We start from the raw sequence: 20,278 nt of genomic DNA on the forward strand, positions 1-20,278 counted from the left end.
ATGTAGGCCAGGCTGGCCTTGAACTCACAGAGATCCGCCTGCCTCTGCTGCCCAAGTGCTGGGGTTAAACTCCTGCACCACCATGCCCGGCGTAATATTTATTTTTATTTCTGCTAACTACTTTGCTTTGAATTTAGAATTTTCTGAAACCAAGTGTCATTAGATGGGAGGGAATGTGGAGGTTACACAGTTTAGCTTCCTGTGCTTCTGTACAGCCAGTGGCTGGGCAGTTCATGTCACACATGAACATAACTGGATTTTAGAACATTTTTATTGAGGACCGTGGAAAATGGTAGATGCACTGCCTTTCTACCATCTCAACTTTTCTGAGTTATGGCTGCTTCGTTTATAAGATAGCTGTCTTACTTCCATCCACTGTGAAGGCTGATGAGACATGGTGCCTTCTAGCAAAACTGCAGTGGCTGCATCATTGAAACATCATATTAGCTCAGTTCCACCAAGCTGGTATGAAGCTAAACATAGTAGTGTGATAGCAATGAATTTCAGGTGCTGCACAATAACAAGTGTGCTAAGAACTCTATATGCATGATCTCACCAAAAGAAAATGGGAGTATGATAGAAATGCTCTAGAATTAAACAGTGGAGATGGTTGCATCACCTTGTGAGTACACTAAAATTCAGATCTGTATACTTTGTGGGGGAAAACTTTATGATAGTTTATGTGAATTGTATCGCATTTAAACAACAGGTGTGAAAGAGTTTGGGGAAATTCCAAATGTAAAGTTAGTCTGTTACGTGTGCTGAAGGATATGATAATTAATAAGCTAGGATTTTTTCCAGCTTCCAAGCTGTTTTTAATGTTTGAGGAGTAAAAGCAGAAATGCAAAAACTAACTCCTCAGGCAATGTGGAAAGGAGGACTGTCACAGTTTTCAGAGCTCATTAGATACCCTTAGGGTCAATTGATGGGTATAAACCTCCAGGATGATTGTGTCACTCTCAGGATTGAGGTTTTCATGGACTCAAAGGAGCTCCAACATTCTGTAAAATGGGGACATGCCAGAAAAGATGTGTGATCTACAATGAAGATTCAATGGGAAGCTAAAGATTCTGGGTCTTAAAGTACATTATCCTTAAATCAGATCTTTCCAGAATGGTGTCACCCTAGACCTTGACCACTTTGGGTTCTGTGTTGTATGATGCCAGAAAATTCAGTTATCCATAGTCTTCAGGCACCCTCCTTGTGATTCAGTCTCTAAGGAATCTCTAGCGTCAAGCTCTTCCTGGAACACTGACAAAGCTAACTCATTCTTTTATAAGATGCCCTACCGACCTGATTCCAGCACCCATCTTTATTTGCTATGTAACTTGAGACAGACTGTTTAAGCTCTCTGAGGGGCTACTGTTCAGGTTTGCTATGACTTCCAAGTTTGCTATTAGTTACTTTAGCAACAGTTATGCTGAGGTGAGATGCATTGTGTAGTATATGCAGCATAATGGCTAACATCCACTGATCACTCAGAGATATAATAAATGGGGATATGGCAGGAGCTGGTGTTGACAGTGTTTTTTGGTCTCTATTAGCTTTTCTATAGATGTCTCAATGTACATTGACTCCACTTACACAGTGGGGGACCCCTGAGATCCTTCAGACCCTCCCCAGTGCACTTTAGTCTGCCCGGACACTCTTTCCTCTCTTTTATAGGTTTGAGTATTTGTGCACATGATTTATATTCCCAATTTTATTGAAAGTTTCCTCAGAGAAACCCCCAAAATACTTAGCAGGTTTATGTGGTCCTCACACATAAGATGCATATCACATGTTCAATTTTTATGTATTCACTGAATGAGTAGAGAAGGAAAATATTCAATGGCTTGGAAAAAGACAGCAAGAGCCTCATTTTTGAAGTGATAGTAGATTTTTAGGAGTGCAGGAGAATTTTCAGTTCCATGTCAAATAAAGCTACACCCACTACTTGACATTCTAGACTGTCTAGATTATAAAATGCAATCTTTACCAGCCAATAATACCTTGAAGTCACTGACTTGAGAATGGTTTTAGGTTAAATGAGCAATTAACAGAATCAGTGCATTTGGTTGGAAGTAGGGGAGCGGCTGGCTCTCCCACAGTCCTAGCAGAGTTGTTACCTTAGCAACAGTGATTATAGGCCCCAGAGCCCTCATGCCATAAGACATTTGTTCCCTGATGAGGATTAGTCTCTGGAGGAGCAAAGCACAATACTCTGTCTAGTTCCAATTTCAATGCAAAGTGTAGATTTGGACCATGGGAGTCATTCTCCATTGTGAAATGAGTGCGATCATGGGATGTGTTTGAGGGCATTGTCTCATTCATCCCAAAGTGGAGCCCTGGAGCATGGGGCTGTATCATGGTGCATGACAGAAGCTCACAGAACATAAACAGGGCTCCCTGTCAGCGCACATGCCCCCTGGGACTGCACACTCGATTCTGTTTGCTGCTATGTTCAAAGCACATAATAAGCAAAGTATTGAAAACAAGGCATTTTTTCTTTTTTGTTGGTCTCTTCCTGCACATAGCTGAGCCAAACACTGTGCAATAATTCCAGAGTAATGGAAGGAGAGCTGTGCATTATGGCCTCATGTAGCACATCCGTACAAGATATATAAGGCCGAATCTTTATATATGTGTATTCTGTTTCATTTGTTTCAAATGCAAGCAGATTAGAATATATCTGCATCTGTGAAATACAAATATCCTGCCTGAAGTGTGCTGTGGATATTGAGAATATCATTAATCGCAGTCTTGATTCAAACATATTTTTCAAATGAGTGTTATTTCAGATGGAATTAAATTATGGGATGCATCTCGTTAGAACTTTCAAGCACCTTACCACCATATTTCACTGTTTCTTTTAGCTTGACTTAATATTATAATCCTTATTCAGAAATGAGCTTTTGTGAAAAAAATCAATAATTACTTTTGTCACTATTTATTTAATGAATTCATGGAAAGACTTCATTAAATTATAACTGCCTCATTACTGATGTTCTTAGAATAGACTTGAAATTATGGTGTGAGCCATTTATTCATTTCAAGCAAAATACGATACAGCGAGATCAGTGCATGTCCAGTAAGATGATGGCTGGTTTTGTTAATGCAATATTCATGAGACTTGGCCAAGACCATCATATTTGATCTCACAGAATAAGGATTTGAAATGAATTATTTTAAATTGTAATTAAGCATTGGCAAGAAAGTTTATCAAGTTTCATTTTTTATATAATTCAAATACCTTGTTCTCCTATCAATGTAGGTTATTTTTTGTGAATATTTGCAATTACTGAATGGAAAAATTTGACTTTATGAAATGTGCTTGATAGTAGTATTTTTTACTTCGTTCTATTACATTTTTTTCCAGAGGAACAAGGGTTTCTGGTAATAATTCATATTTAAATTGCTTTTCATGGCCTTTCTATAACTTAGAGTAGACATTAAAGTGGGGGTATGGCATGTTTGGATGAACTTTGATGATGTTCAGTTCTATTCCACAGAGTCTGAATGTATGAGATGTCAAAGATGCTGGAAGTTGAGGCAGCAAACCAACCTATCCAAGAAGAGATAGACATCATTTATAAAACAGAGCCCCTCTAAACATGACTGACTCATTGTCTCCTAATTATTTATTTAATATAGACAATTAAACCCTATGAAGTCTAGATCTTTCTACACCCTAGAAAATAAGCACTTTATACTTCATGTTGCAGAAAGATGTAAGGATGAGCTAAATAAAAGTACTCATCAATGAATTTAGGATATTTTCTTTAACATATGTGTGTGTGTGTGTATGTGTGTGTGTGTGTATGTGTGACATGTGTATAGGTGCCTGAAGAAACCACTACATGATCTTTGCTTGGGCCACACTGGAGATCCCACATACACTGGAAGGGAGAATAAAATTGGCTTTTCCTCTTGTTTCTAGGAGTCATTTTTCTTCTTCCTTGAATCCTCCAGGGATGAGGCAGAAGGATTGGGAAGAAATAAAAAGCAGAAGGGACTTCGCAGGGTTAATTTTATAGCATCTATGTAGCTGGACGTTGCTCATGCTTGAAGCTCTAGAAAGAGTACTTTGTGAGATCATCAGAAATTCCTTACCTTAGTGGCTGGCAAGATGGCCAGCAGGTGAAAGCACTTGCCACCAAGACAGACAAAAGGAGTTCAAGATTTAGAATTCACATTGTGGAAGGAAAGAATCAACTCCTATAAGTTGTCCCCTGACTTCCACATGTACACAATGACGTGAGCGGAGCCCGCTCACACTCATACACACAATAACTAACTAAATAAACACATAGATAAATAAATAATCTTAAAAGAGAAATCCTTACTTGAAGTTCCCTGGAGGTTGTTAAATGTATCTTCTTCACGTGGTCATTTAGCATTTCTGCTTTGGGCACTGGACATCCGGAGCTGGAAGTTCATGTTCTTTCTCTGGTGTTTTCTTCGTCACATAGCCCCACTGTACTGGACACAATAATATGCTGGCTCTCTAGCCTCTGATCCCCAGGTAATACTCATGTGGTCTTTGCCCTAACCAACTCTGACACATTAAAATCCCTTTGCTTCTGCATTTGAGAAAGGAAAGTGTAGCCTTCTACTTAGGAAGAATATGGGAAGCACTTTGCATCCCCACACTACCCCAAATCCTCTTCTAAGAATCAGTGTCTTCCTGTTGCTTCTTCCTTTTCAGGGGGACTGAATTTGGGGTTCTAGAAGCAATCCTCAATGTTCTCTTTTGCAAATCTGGGTTAAGCAATTTTACACTTAATTTTGTATAGTGGAAAGAGAATTTTGTTTTTTGATTTATTTTATCATCTCAAATCCTCTCAGCATGAAAAGAAAAAGGAATCCATTTGAACATATTATATTCACATCTCACTTGGATGCTGGGAATTATAAAATTATTTTAAGCATGCGATAACTGATACATAACTGTTATCTTTAAATCATAATACAAGATCCCATGTTATTTGTTTTAGCAGGAGAGATAGGATTGGCAAAGTACAGCTGAACGTATCAGCTCTGCTAGCTAGAGCTATAGGATGATCACATAGTCCCTAATTAGCTAGTATGGCTACAAGCACAGACCCTGGAGACAAAGTGCCTGGGTTTGAATCACATGTCTTTTCTGTGTGTGACTTTTGCCGAGTACTTGGTATCCTACATAAGGGTTTGACCATTAAGAAACTTATAGTGAGAGTGGATAGCATAATTTTAACAGTTGCGTAGACTTTTGGTGTATTGTTTCCATTGGACTTATTTTTATTTTCCACCACATTTATCATCATCCTTGTTTTCAAATACATGTCATTGTAAAACATTTCAATTTTTGTAGAATAATTCAAGTATTAAACAGGAGATGTCTGATAAAAATGGAAATTTTTTCCAAGAGCTTGTGGAAAAATTTTACTTTTAATTATATTTAATACGGATTTTTAAAATCTATTTTATTTATTATTTTTATTTTATGTGTATGAATGTATTGCCTCCATGTTTGTAAGTGAACCTCTGTTGTGCAATGCCTGCTGAAATCAGAAAAGGGTATGGGATCCCCTGAAACTGGCGTTACAAACTGTTGTTAGCTGCCATGTGGTTGCTGGAAATCAAACCCAGGTTTTCTGCAAGAGCAGACAGTGCTCTTAACCACTGAGTCATCTCTCTAGACACTTAAATATTTTTGGAAACACATGTATTTCCTCATTTTAACAGGATTCATATTTGCTCACTTTTGATAAAATATTTAGTGAAGTATATATGTATATTTATTATATTTAAATCAAAATTCTTATATGTATTTCAGTACATACACATACACATATGTATTTAACATGTATAGCATAACTCCATAGGAAATTGTAATAATCTCATTTAAGTGATTTGATGTTCTCTTTGGTTAACAAATAGAAAGACAGTATCACAAAAGGAAATGTGTAGGAAAACGGACCCAGGTAGATTTTCCATACTCCAGCGTATGGCCCTACTCCCATGCAGATGTGAGTAGTGCTAATTAGACTCAATAGCTTATAAAATAAAAGACATGAAGTTGGGGTGGTGTGTAGTGGAGGAGGAGTCAAGAAGTATAGGAGAGGAAAGTGAGGGGTAGGTATAACAAAATACATTGAATAAATAAGAGTCTGTGTTAGGCTGCTGTGAACGTTTATCTAATACCTCGATTGCATAAATGTTGAAAAAAAAGAAATGTGACATTTTAAAATCACATCATTTATCAAGCCTTTAAGAAATCAAAGCAAAAGATTGAAACCAAGTTACACGAGATCCTTTATGAACAGCAAGGGTGAGGGGAGTGAACAAAAACTTTGAGATCTCCAGTCCTTTTGAAAATAGCATCTAGAATTAACAAGTTTTATTAATTTTATTTACTAATTTATTTGGATTTATTTCTATTTGTATTTGTACCAATATTTTGCCCACATGTATGTAAGTGCATCATGTGTATGCAATGTCAATGGAGGACAAAAGAGGATATCGGATACCCTGGAACTGGAGTTAAGGACAGGTAGTTAGGTATTAGCCTCCATGTGGGTGCTGGGAGTTGAACCTGGGTCTTCCGCAAGGGCAGCCAGTGTTCTTAATCACCGAGGCAGCCACTCCAGCCCCCAACTAACAAGTTTTATTCATTTGATTTTTTTTTCCACAAGATTTCTTAATATAAGCTAATGGCGTCATCTTTCTGCCTCGTTCAATAGTGAGAATCCAGAGAAAGTCCAAGAGAATGCAGTCAAACCTTCGGACTTTTCCTTTGTGATTTAAAATTTCTATAGGAATAGATGGGCTGTGTATCCTTTAAATCCCTCTCCCCCACCTCTGTTCTCTCAACCAATGCTTGATGAAAGGTGAGCTGCAGGCAGTGTGAGCTGATGCACTCTGACAAGGGCCTGTGGTGCAGGTATCCTGTGCTACTGATTAAAGAAAAACCCACATGCTTTAAAAAATCAGCTCAGCTTGTGCTGTGGTTGACACTCCTGCTGTTCGAGACTAGTTCTCAGAGGCTGAGGACAGAGGCTCAGGCCTTTCCTTGCCTGACATTCTGAAGTTAAAAGTCACAGCTTTACCCTTAGAATAATTCGTAATATTACTCTGCATAATTCAGAGAGGGAGCTAATTTTAGATAATTATGCTCGCTCCAGCTTAGCTTGGATGTAGCCTAAAAATGAAGGCAGCATCTTTGAATTCTAGTGCGTCTTTCTAAGTTATGTGACCTTGAACAAGTCACCCTACATTCTTATGTCATAGTTTCATCATCTGCAAAATAAAAGCATTGACTGAGTTTTCAGCTGGATGGTTTGGTGACTAATGACTAGGAAACCATTTTCAGTGACTGCCTGTCTCTGTGCCCATCCCCTTCAAAGTGATTTTCTCTAGTGTGAGCATTTATCATTTGACACTAAGCAGACCTCCTTGCTCTGATCTCACCCATTATGAAAGGGAAGGTTTCAAGTCCCGTTTTTCTTGTGAAATGGGGAGAATGGATTAAAGGAGCTGTGTCAGAGGACATGAAAGGGCATCCTCTCATGCCGGCAGCTGTGCACCCTCTCTGTGGCTGCCTCTGGAAAGAAGGCATTTGAATTCTCTTGCAAGTGTATCTTTCTGAGTATCAATTATCCATGAAAGAGGTGTCTCAGATTTACTCAAATGTCAAGAATCTTGTTTCTACCATATTCAGTTTTTCAGAAGTAAAATCAGAGAAAACAGCTGTGGTCTAAAGAATGTTCTTGAACAATACCTGCTATTAATTCTTATCAAATGCTGACTAATCAGTTTGACTTAATGAGACCTTTCCCTCACCCCTCCTTCCTAACAGCACCAAGGAAAAATTGGAGTTAAGTTTAATGTTGGGACAGATGACATCGCCATTGAGGAGTCCAATGCAATCATTAACGATGGGAAATACCATGTAGTACGTTTCACGAGGAGTGGTGGCAATGCCACGTTACAGGTGGACAGCTGGCCAGTGATCGAGCGCTACCCTGCAGGTAAGCAAGGGTTTATGGACCTGGGGATGGTTTTAGGTAAAACAAACTTGAAAACAAAGCACTGTTTTGCGTCCGTTTCTCCAAATTGTGGTTTTTCTGAGAGACCATCAAGTATTTATTGGACTTTAGAGTCATGTCAATGTATTACTGTCCTAAACTGTTCTTGTTATCTTGTACAAATGGCATTTTATAGATGAACTTGAAGGCACACGATATTCTTTGCAAAATCCAGGACATCAGTGAAGCCAAAAATTGCCAGCACAAAAAGTACATGTCATCGCTTTTGACCAGATCCTTGCACTGGAACAAAGGAAAGGCTTTGTCAAAAGTCACATTTAAACTTTTAAACAGGGAATATATTCTGACGCTTTTTTTTTTTTCAATGAGATAAAAACTAAAACTGGACTGTTCCCTTGATGGCGGCACACAACAGAGGCTCATGAAAAGCACAGAAAAGGCAGGAAACAGAAGAAAGGTTCAGGAATGCAGTGACAAGAAATCTGCAGGTCAAGAATAACTGACAGAGCCACAGCTATAAGGGTTAAAGGAGTTTGTTTGATTTTCATATAACCATAGTGACCATGAAGACCCTGTAATGATAGCATTACTCACCTGAAGTCTGAAAAATGAACTTTATTTTTTATAGCACACAATTTATCACACAATATAAAGACAGGAATTTTCATTTTTTTGCAATAAAAGTGTTAGTAAAATGCATATTAAAGCAATTTCTTTTGGAATTACTTGCTTCTTGGAAGAAATAATTTGGTGAAATAATTTAAGTATATACTCGGTTTTAACTAGAACTGAACCATAACAATGGAATGAAATGTCTGTGATACTTTCTGGACTTTTTCTAACTTTTATCATTCTATATCTTCAAGCTCCAATTCTAATCTCTTCTATAAGACTATTTCTCCACAAATACTTGATGAACTAAATACAATTTAAAACACTTATAACAGAACTTAAGATCAAGAAAATAAATAACATGCCCAAGGCTTATTGTAATACTGACATATAGTAAGCATTCATTAAGTATTTACCAACTGGGCATCTTGGAAACTATCACAATTCTACACTACAGGTATGTAGATATACTCCTTCTGTTATTATCTATGAGATGAAGGAATGGAAACTCTGAAAGGAATGCAACTTAAATGTGCATGCTATGTCATAGTTCCTCTAGTAGTCATTTTCATTACATTCACTGAGATCAGGGAGTAAATGTACTTCTAAAACAGGGCTGAGGAGATGAATTAGTGGAAAAAACGTGGATATACAAGCATTAGGACCTGAATTCAAATCCCCAGAATCCACGTACAGCTGCTTACAACTGGGCTCATCTGTAACCCCAGTGCTCCTATGGTGAGATGGAAGGCAGAGATGGGAAAATACCCGAAGTCACTAGACCCGGTAGCCTAGCCTAAGACCCTGTCTCAAACAATGATGAAGGCAAGAATCATCAGCTGAGGCTGTCCTCTGAACAGCACAGCCCCCTCCCCCAAACGCACTCACAATCACTCCTGTTACTACTACAGTGTGAGAGCAACCTCTGAAAGCCTAGATTTCTTTCAACGGTTTATGCTGTTAAAATACCTTCTCTTAGTAAATTTATCTGTATTTTCCTGATTATTATCTTTCCAAACTCAGTTCTAGAGATTATTAAAGACTCCCTCAGGGTAAAAGAGGAAGAAATGCTTGAACTAGTTTGAGATTTTCTTGGTTAAGCTAAGTTAAAACTATACTTATTTTATTTTTATAATACATTTATAAAAGATAAATATAGTGTGCATCTCACAAGCATACAAAGTGCAAATGTATTTTTCCAATACACCCATGAATTGTAGCCAATATTTCACATTAAGAAATTATTTATCCAACATCTCATATTTTCTATGATACATAAACCACAAAACATGTACTGGGCATATTACCCCCCCCCTCAAAATAGAAAACCATGGTGCCTTCCTTCTTATGAGAGATGAATGTCTAATTTCAATACTTGTACACAGTTGAGTAATATTATTTGAAGAAATACTTGTTTAATACCTGTAATTCACCATTTATCAATTAAATACATAAGAAACACATTGTAAAATATAGTTAAGGATTAGAAGCTCTCCGGGAGATGAATATACACCCAAAACATTTGGGCAACACAAATTACATTCGATAGGCCTAAAAAATAATAGAGGACATGAAGGTACAGTGGATCTGAGAAGAGACAAGGGAGGGTTGTCTAAATATGATCAAAGTACATTGTATGAAATTCTCAAAGAATCAATGGAAATATTAATAAAGATTAGAAGCTGACAATGTCATAACAGTTAAGGAACAAATATTTAGAAATAGTTATTTTAGCTATAACCTTTAATACTTAGTCAAGTAGTATAAGTACCCTTTCAGTGAGGAGTATTTAGATAACATGAATAAATCAAGAGTAAGAAAAGGGGCTGAGGGATGGCTCAGCAGTTAAGAGCACTTGCTCCTCTTTCAGAAGACCCAGGGATTTTTCCAAAACCCACAGTGTGACTCACAACTGCCTCTAACTCCAGATCTAAGGAATAGAATGCCCTCTTCTGGCCTCTGTGGGCACCAGACACATACGTGATGCACATACACACATGAAGACACACATAAAATATTTTTTGAAAGTATATGCAAAGTTGTAAATTATTATTTTTAAGGTTATATACAAGGGACTACAGGAGTCTGCCCATAGGAATATTATCTCACACACGAGAAAACTCCGTATACAGTGCCTGCATAAAAACATATAATAAAATGTTATATATATTAAAAACAAGTAAAGTCCATATGTACTTTATATTAAATATGAGAAAATTCCACATGTACCATACACATAAAAACTTATGCTGTAATGAACACAGAGATGTCACCACTGTGTCAACCAGTGTCCATTAACCATCTGCTTTTTGTGCACGTTAGCACAATCCTGAGGGGGAAAGAAGGCATGAGAATTTCACATACTCTTTTCTCTTGGTGCTTTGCCTGCATTAAAGCCATACAGCTGGATACAAATTTTTAAGTGTCTGTCCTCAATATTAAAGTGTTTAGAACAAAGTGATTTTAAATATGAGTTCAATATCAAGGTCTAGTACATATCTTTTATATCAGTTTGTGGTCTGGCTATTTTTATTTTAAAAATTTAGGGAGGTTATTATTCATTAGAAAAGCTGTTGGGCTAATGCATTTACCACCAAATCCTATAATTAGAGAAGCAGGAACGGAACCAACAGACTGCATTTGGTTCCTTTTAAAGTGCCTACACTGCGAAATATAGGTAATAAGGGTTGAAATTAGTAATTAAGTATAGCACTTAACCCTCCATTATAGGAGTTTGTGGTAAGTGCTTTTATATGAAACAATTTATCTGGTAGCAACACTATACCTTTAATGAACAGCACCTAAGGCACTGACCAGTGGTATTACCCTGTAATTGTCTGGAAGGCTTTCATAGAGAAACTAATTAGTGGATTTTGTGCTCTTTTGGAGAAAATGAAATATTCTTCTGACTCAACAATTCACATTTAAGAATAAATATTGAATTCTCTGAATAGTAGGCCTATTTTCCATTATGTTCTGTACATGGGGAAAAGTACAGAAATAATATTTTGCACACCATTTAAATTTGAGAAATTCACTTCTTTTTCATGTCAGTTAAACTCTAGAATATAATGCACCATTAATCTCTGATTTATTCCTAATTACAGTTATGTAGAAAAGTTTCCTCTCTCATCAAAAATAGGCCTCTTCTTTTAATACACACAGCCTAACATCATCTTGCTTGCCCACAGCTCAAGATTATTCAACGTCAATTTCAGTTACCTTTGAAAATAAAACTTGGAATTAATTTGCTACCATAGTATGCAAAAAATAATTTTATATCTCTACAAGGCTAAAAGTTCATTTTATTTCCTCAAATAAATATCTAAAGAAGGTATATTACATAAAGGGAATGTTTTGGGTTCGTAGTGTGACTACAAGACAATTTTTAAATGTTCAAGATTTAAAAAATAATAAATATGAAAATATGAGAGTTCTATAATATTTAGAACAGGACATGCAAAAATAAAAACTGAAAGACAATGGATTTCAATAAGGGCATATTATTTTGTAGTGGTGCAGTAAGACACGGTAACAAAATTGGAATTCTTTCAAGCCTGGATTCATTTAGGTTGGATTATCAGGAAGAGACAGAGATTAAATAAATATTTGGGGATCAATTAAAAGAATAGTTCATGTGTTAATGAAAGAAGACTAAGAAAGAGTGTAAAAATAAATGGGATGAGCACAGAATACATTGTAATATCCAGTAAACAATTGAATGAAAGAAGCGATGCCCCCAGGACTTTGCTTTTCTTTTCCCTTCTCCTTCCCAAATACCCCCTCCCCCCCTCCCCTGTCCTTCCCTCCTCTCTTCTCCTCTCCTTCCTCCCTTCCCCTCACCTTCCTTCTTTTTCTTTCTTTTTCCTGTTTCTTGCTCTCTCATTTCACTATTAAGAGTTATTCAACATTCTGTGTTAACAGTGTTTCACTAGGAGGCAGTAGATACCAGTGAACTGGAAATCAGTGGTAAGACCAGATATATGGTTCTTGGTTGTTAAATTAGTTAGCCTGGGAGACAAGAAGGTTACAGAACACCTACCAAAATCAAATCCACTTTAATAAAGTTTAATTGCTACTAGAGCTTAAAGATAGGTGCTACTGGAGGTCTGGAATGCTGGGACAAAGTCATTTCTTTAGGGATTAGAGGATTTGAAAACGAATAACCCCAAGGGAGACTTCACCTGAATGGTATATGTAGTATGTGTACTTTTTTTTTTTTCTTGCCCATGCGATTTGGCTGGAAAGTCTTGTAGATTTTAGTTCCACATTTAATTCTATGTTTATTGGCAAAACCTGATAAAAATTTTCACATAGTGGTAAAGACATGTATTATTGTCCTTAAATTCTACATATATTTCAGATAAACGAATCAATTCATTTTTAAAACCATGTCATCATTAATGTATTATCTCTTTAAATAGTTCATTATTTAAGGATTTCTGTTTTACACTCACATGCTGAATAATGTAATGATTTTGGTTTTATAAATTTGTGTTTGACCGGATTTTTTGCTATGTGTGATATAACTAAGAAAATCCCCTTCATTTATAATCGGAACACTTAAAAGAGGGAAGAAACTTCAAAACCCTTTTATCCCAGTGTCTTCATTTAAGAAACAAGAAGAGAGTGTAACATAACATTTTCAGGAACTAAGTGCCAGGTAGGGTAGAATGATGCCCATGTTTCCACATCTATTAATATTTGAAGCTAAACTTGATCTCATAAATTAATCCAGCATATTTTGAAACATCTAATGAGTAATACTTTGTTTTATTTCATCAGTTTTCAGTGATTCCCTTTTACTTTGGAAATGTTCAAATTCTATTACTTAGGAGCTAACAAATACAAATCAATATTTATTGATCATTGCTACATCTAAGGAGTTTTGCTAAGTAAAATATATCTTATTTTACAACACAAAAATAGCATCACTGTATCAGCGTTCCTATAAAATGCCCTTTCTTGTCTCCCCCTTTCATTATTGCTTTCAATGTGTCCTTTGTTTAGCAATTAAACTCTTATCATGATAAAGGGGTTTGTATTCCGGTCCTGCAACATGTTTATTTGAGGTGAAAGCATTACCTAGTTGTGATTTTTAAATGAGTAGCTAAAGGTGTTGACAGGTTGGATTGAAGGACTAGTCTCCAAAGATTTTGAAAAATTAACAAGTGTACATGCTGGTTATAAGCAATGAACAGTCTAACACAATCAGTGTTAGACACAAGAGTGTGTCACTATCAGTAGAAATAGCTGAAGAGCTAGCTAGTCATGGTGGTTTACACCTATAACCTATAGTCTTTGCAATCAGGATGCTGAGGAAGAAAAAGTTCAAGGCTGTCCTGGGCTATCCTGGACTAGACTGATATTCTGGGGTTTTTTTTTGGGGGGGGGGTTAGATGAAGAGTAAAACCCAGAAAAGCCACACTTTTAACAATATTAGGTTTTTAGAAAACTTCAAGTGACTTTTCCATGTGTTTCTCTGATTTAACTAATTTTTATAGTTTTCTATAGTGTAATAGTGCAAATCTCTTTCTTGTACCTGGTAGTTAAAAATTAAATTATTTGAATTTAGTGGAACATAAATCATGTTCCAACTCAAATAGAAGGCTGCCTCTTAATGCTTTCTCATGACTCTATGGGTTTTCTCAGGAGATTTTTTTTAAATTGCCAAGTAATATTTACATATTTCATAATGAATACAAATCACAGCTACCCTTTTTGTGTGATTAAGCTACCCTAAGATTTTTGTTTCCTCTCATCTTTTAATGCCAGGTAGTTTTGCAAACTAACCAGGAGCCAGGCTCATGCATTACATTCTGGTCTCCACTTGCCAAGCACGTGCTTACTCTTCTTCCTTTATGACTGAGAAATAAGTTGATTTTAAACATCACTTTTCTAACAGTAAAATTTGACTGTGATCAAGAGATGACATAATATTAGAAAGGTAAAAGTTTTAAACACTAATGTGAAAAACCTATATAAAGTAAAAGAGTAAGTGACCACTTTCAGTTACAGACATTATCTAGATCAATGTTTCTTAGCCATTTAGTAATTTCTTCCTATAAACAGCTCTTATGAAGGAGAGCACAATATCCTTTAAAAAACTGTATGTTTCATATACACACTGTTACGTATATGAAGTTTACGTTTTACAGGTCGACATCCTTGGGTCCATTTACCTAAGAACTGACCGCCCTGCTCCAGATGATCTGTGTGGCTGTTGAGATCTTAGAAGAAAATATGATTGTGTCCCCAGTAGGATGTAGCTCCTTCCCTTTTTAACCTTCTAATATTGACCTTTAACTACTGTGTTAGTCATATTAATGTAGCAGTTGCTCACTCAAAGTCATACACATTCAGCAGAATTAGACCAACTTTTGTCCTTTTATTTAGAAAGTATTCTCTTAAATATGAATGTAGTGATGGCATTATCCTCCTAATACATGTCTTCGAACATTGATAAATACAGTGCAGAACAGAAATACTGGCTTCATCTACTTCTTGATATGATTCACTTCTTCAGCATTCTTGATACCCTGTATAAAACTCAGTAACTTCTATCTAGTCATGGCCACCACTCTCTACAAATGTCAGATATCTGAATGACAAAGAGGACATGAAGGGAATAAAATGTGACCTATTGATGTTGTAGGACATGGATTAGATTCCAGAATAGAACACATTAGTTAAAAATGGCAAAGCAGGGCTGGTGAGATAGGATGGCTCAGCAAGTAAAAAGTGCTTCCTGCACAGCCCTGATGACCTGAGTCCCATCCCAGAACTCACACCAGATGCAGTGACATGCCTCTTTAATTCCAGTCCAGCACCCTGCGAGATGGCAGGGAGAGACAGGAGAATTGCCAGAAAGTTCACACGTGCAGGGCAGCAAATAACGAGAGAGCCTAGGCTCAAAAACACACTGGAAGGAGAGAACTAACTCCCAAAAAGTTGTCCTCTGATACAAACATACACACATGCACATAAAATAAACAAAAATTTAAATCTAAAGAAACACTTAAGTTAATATACACTTGTGGGTTTTAAGAATTGCCAAAGAGTTATTAACAGAAAGGGAGAGTAGAAGAGCCAAGCGTGTGATGTGTGTGATGAAAACATCAAACTCTTGCTACTTATCACTTACAACTTTCTCTTAAGCTAATTCTTTTTTCAAAATAAGGAATTTAGAGATAATTTCCACTTAAAAATAGCCTTCACTCAATTATTTTTATGTTGCTTTTCTAGAAAAAATGATTTAAATAATAAAACTTCATGTCTTTGTTGAAGTAATAAGTCAAATGTATTTGTTGTGACTAATTTAGACACTCACTTGTGCATGAGGTATTTAGAAAAGTACACTTATTCCCAGGGAATATAAACTTTGAAACAATCCAAAAGCTTCATCTGAACTAATATTACAGGAAGGGTTTTCTTAATTAAGGCACAATGACATAATAAATGTGCAAAGCTTTTGAAGAATGAAGCCTTTAAATAAACCATATGTTAAAGTTAAATTATGATGATGAATATTTTGTGTCAGCTTTAGCCTCATTGGCAGAAGAGTTCTAAAGGCAGACTTTCATCCCAAACATTTTAAAGCCTATTTTGTTTTTGCCTTACCAATTTGTCTGTGTTCCAGAGCAGCCGAGCTCCCGCAAGCCAGGGAATCTGAGACCGACTTTCCTCACGTTAAATTTTATTGAAGTAGTTTGTCATCTTGAGCACATTATCTATACTGGTGGCCCGGAGATTTAAAATGCCCATTGAGAATCCAGGAGAGACTCTACCTAGCACAAGCCCATCTAGGATATTACCATATGCATTTCCAATGAAGTATTTCAGCTGGATTTATGAGATATAAAACTAGACAGAACAGAGGAACATTTAGCTTCATTTTTCTAGATAGTGTCAACTAATTGATAACATGCCATCATAATTTTCCAGGGTCACCTTTGCTGGAGTGTTTTAAAAGTCCAGGTAGTCTTCAGTCCCCTCATTTATTATTTTTATTGCTTAGGTTGGCAGAAGACTTCGATGAGAGTGCATTTATGGTTAGGGAAAGAATAAACAAAAGAAGCTTTTTTTTTTTTTTTTAAATGCACTGGTTTGTTTTGCTAAAAAAGAGGGACAGAATGGTCCCAATCACCGTAGGAGGCAGACACAGGGATAATTAAATGAGACCCATGCACTATGGAAATGAAGTCCAAATAGAAGGTTAAATCCATCAGTTGACTCAATAAAAGAATTAGTGTTGCACTAGCAATCTGGTGAAGAGGTAACAGAGCTCATTCCCATATGCAAGACATCTGTAGAACCCTTTTAAATCCTTGCCTGCTGCAGGATCCAGTATCTGCAGTTGGGAAGGGGACTCCACGGGGGGCCTTGATATTGAGATTTTTCTGTATTGTGTACATGACAGTGTTTGTATGATTACATAAGTTATCACATTAACACAGAATCACCACAATGCAGAAAAACAGTATTCCCTTTTGGAAAAAAGAGGCAGGCACAGAGATACTGGGTTACTTGTCAAAGTTCTATTTCTCAAATTGACTTCAGTGCTCTGAGATGCACAGTATACCCTTTGCTATTAATACTTTTGGAAAAAAATACAGAAAACTTTATTCATGATTCCCACCAGCTCAGATGATACCCAGACCTTTGTTGTACTGTCACATGAATGTTTGATTTTTTTCATGCTCAGGATTAAACATAGAACCTTATATGCTGGGCAAGTACTCTATCGTTTAGATGCAGTTCCAACATGTAACTAATTTTAATTCTTTGGTTCAAGTCTTTGAAGATTTTTCTGGAGTCCTTCAATGTAGAACATGCTTTATAATGATGTTGTTCTTTGATGCGTGTTGTTCATTATCTAAGAATACCATGTCCAACTGATACCACTCTCTTAAACGTAAAATTACTATCAGAATAGTGACCACATCCTAAATGACCAAACTATAGACCTATACTATGGACTTAAAGCAAGGTTAAAGTCAGGATGGTGCAAAAGTTAAAGGAGAAGGTCCAGGGCCAGACTGCCTGGTTTCTAGGCCCAGTCCAAGCACTGATGATCTTAATGATCTGACCTTTGGTTATGCTCTCCACTTCTCTGTGCTTCAGTTTCTTGATTTTTAAAATGAAGGTAATGGCATAGGCAGTAAGGTGGTTTGAAATTTATCACAGGTATTAGTGTTAAGCAATTTGTAATTCGTTAAAATGTAGTAATAAGTACTCAAAAAATGTTGTGTCACTACTACTAAACAAAATAGTTTGGTGTTGTAGTCCTTGCTATTTTTGAGGAGGCATTTCTCATAATTGAAGCCAAGATCCTGGGGATATCTATGTTATGAGAGGAGAGATTTTCTTTGGAATCATGACAACAGACCTGGAGTTAGGGACATCATATAGCTTTCTATTCCACGTCTCCTGGGCTCTCGAGAGAAGTTGAGTATAGTTTTTGAGTCCGGGATGACTAGGTGAAATTAAGTGTCCACTTGAATAATACTCAGATAATTACCATGATAACTAGCGTCTACCTAGTCTATTTTGATAAATTTCACTCAGTCTGTAGTGAGGAGCACACCTAAGCCTCATTTATAAAAACATGAGTCTTTCAGATTCCAACTACATCTTCTTACTAAAGTCTTATTCCCCACACCATCTCCCCTTCCTGCATTCATGTTTTGTGTTATTAAGACGATTATTCTCCTGGTTATTTCCTTGTGTCCAAATGTTTCTTGTTATCCCAACAAAGCAAGCAGTAACGGAATGCGATAGTGGGCTTCGGTTTCCGTTATGCTACCGATATGCTAAAAACCTGAGGTGCTTTAAAGAAAAACGTAATTGGAAGTTCTTTCTTGTTATCATCTATAAACCATCAATATTCTCCTTTCTCCATTATTTTAATCCATCTGCTGTACAGCCGAGATGTATGTTTCACGTCATTGCTTCTATGACATCTTTTTTCTACCCTTCCGTTTATTCAGTTGACCTACCAAAGTGAACTATAGGAGAATTTGTCTGGAGAAAGAGAGATGTCATTTATTGGCATTTAATGCTTTTCCCCCAGGACTGGTATTTTACATACTAGAATATTATTTTTCAAATTGTAATGGGTTTGTTTCTAAAACACAGTTTTAGATCTTATTTCTTTGATTTATGTTTTTCTAAGCCTTGTGTTATTAACTTCTGCCATTTACAATAGAAAACTTATAGCTTGTTTGTTATTTATATTGTATCAGTCTCATGCTTTGAACTTTACTCCTATGCTATTGAACGTAGCTAAAAGCCATTAATCTACTGAAGTAAATATGAAATGAATGATGAAATTGAAACACGTACAGTTGTACACATTTGGAATGTCCTGTGTGTACATTCCAGAGGCTAAATTGGGGAGAATCACAAATTCAAGGCCCACCCAGACGACATACCAACACCTTCATCTTAAAACCAGAACAAAACAAAACAAAACAAAAAGCGTGAGAAGTTTTCAGTTCAGTGGTAGAGTGCTCACCTAGCGTACACAAGGCCTTGGATTCAATTCCTAACACCACAAGAAATATTATAATGACAAGGAATTAGAATATTTTCAAAGTTTAGTCAGGCCAAAATAAGAATGTCTATTATACTTGTCTATAAACTATGATGAGGTTTTTTTTTTTTTTTCCATATTTTTTAAGAGTTAATTTGAAAAAAAAAAAAAAGGAAATAGCATGAATATGAACATTCTTATTTGTTTGTTTTGGGTATTTTCTTTTTGAGACACGGTGTCACCATGTATCCCCAGGTGTCCTTGAACTTATTATGGAGACCATCCTAGGCGGGCCTTGCTCTCAGGGAAATCCACCAGCCTCTGCCTCCCAATTGGTGGGATTAAAGGTGTGCACCACCATACCCAGCTGAATAGGAACCGTTTTGGGAAATAATGCACTTCAACAGTTTTAGACTCTTCCCTAATTCTCTAGGTCTGAGAGACCAGTCTATCAAGGTTTCCAAACAGTTCATCGCAAATTATCTCCAAGTGGGTTAGGTTCTGTCTAAATTCTCTTCATTTTTCAGAGTCTGTGATTCTATATAATCCATAAAAACAGTAATGGCCCTCATATATTTAACACCATGTGTGAGAAACTGTTAAGAAGCTGCTCCCTAATGCCTTACAAGCATTGCATCTCATTCTTAAACATGATGTGATAACTTATCTCCACATTATAGACGTGATAAAGCTTGGAAAGTTTTGGTGACATGCCCGTGAGTGCATTACAGGAATTTCAACCTTTTTCCCCCTCTCTCTTTCTTTCTTTCTTCTTTCTTCTTTTCTTCTACAAAATCAAACAGAATTATCTTCAACCACATATTTTAAATGTTTTAAAATAATATCACTTAAAGAAATGTACTGTACTTAAAAGAAATTTCCTTTTTATTGAGAAATATATAATCTATAGCTACCAGCGCTGTATTGCTCAGCTAAATTATTCTGACAATGTAAAATGCTTTAAAAGCTGACTATTGGGGTTGGAGGGATGACTCAGCAGTTAAGAGCACTGATTGCTCTTGCAGAGGACCTGGGTTCAATCCCAGAACCCACATGATAGCTAACAACTGTCCGTAACTCCAGTTTCAGGGGATCCGACAGCCTCTTCTGTCCTCCATGAGCA

General features: G+C 36.5%; 1 protein-coding gene across 28 annotated transcripts in view; it reads left to right on the forward strand.

The window, feature by feature from the left end:
- Positions 1–20,278, forward strand: part of Nrxn1 (neurexin 1) — a 1,171,927-nt gene that overhangs the window by 996,506 nt on the left and 155,143 nt on the right. For all 28 annotated transcript variants that reach the window (XM_029558644.1, XM_029558639.1, XM_029558643.1 and 25 more), the window contains one exon: positions 7,820–7,991. In XM_029558644.1, coding sequence (XP_029414504.1) covers positions 7,820–7,991 — 172 coding nt within the window. The remainder of the gene's footprint in view (positions 1–7,819; positions 7,992–20,278) is intronic.

The sequence above is a fragment of the Nannospalax galili genome, unplaced genomic scaffold (assembly GCF_000622305.1).
Source record: "Nannospalax galili isolate Female #2095 unplaced genomic scaffold, S.galili_v1.0 scaffold286, whole genome shotgun sequence".
NCBI classification, from domain to species: domain Eukaryota; kingdom Metazoa; phylum Chordata; class Mammalia; order Rodentia; family Spalacidae; genus Nannospalax; species Nannospalax galili.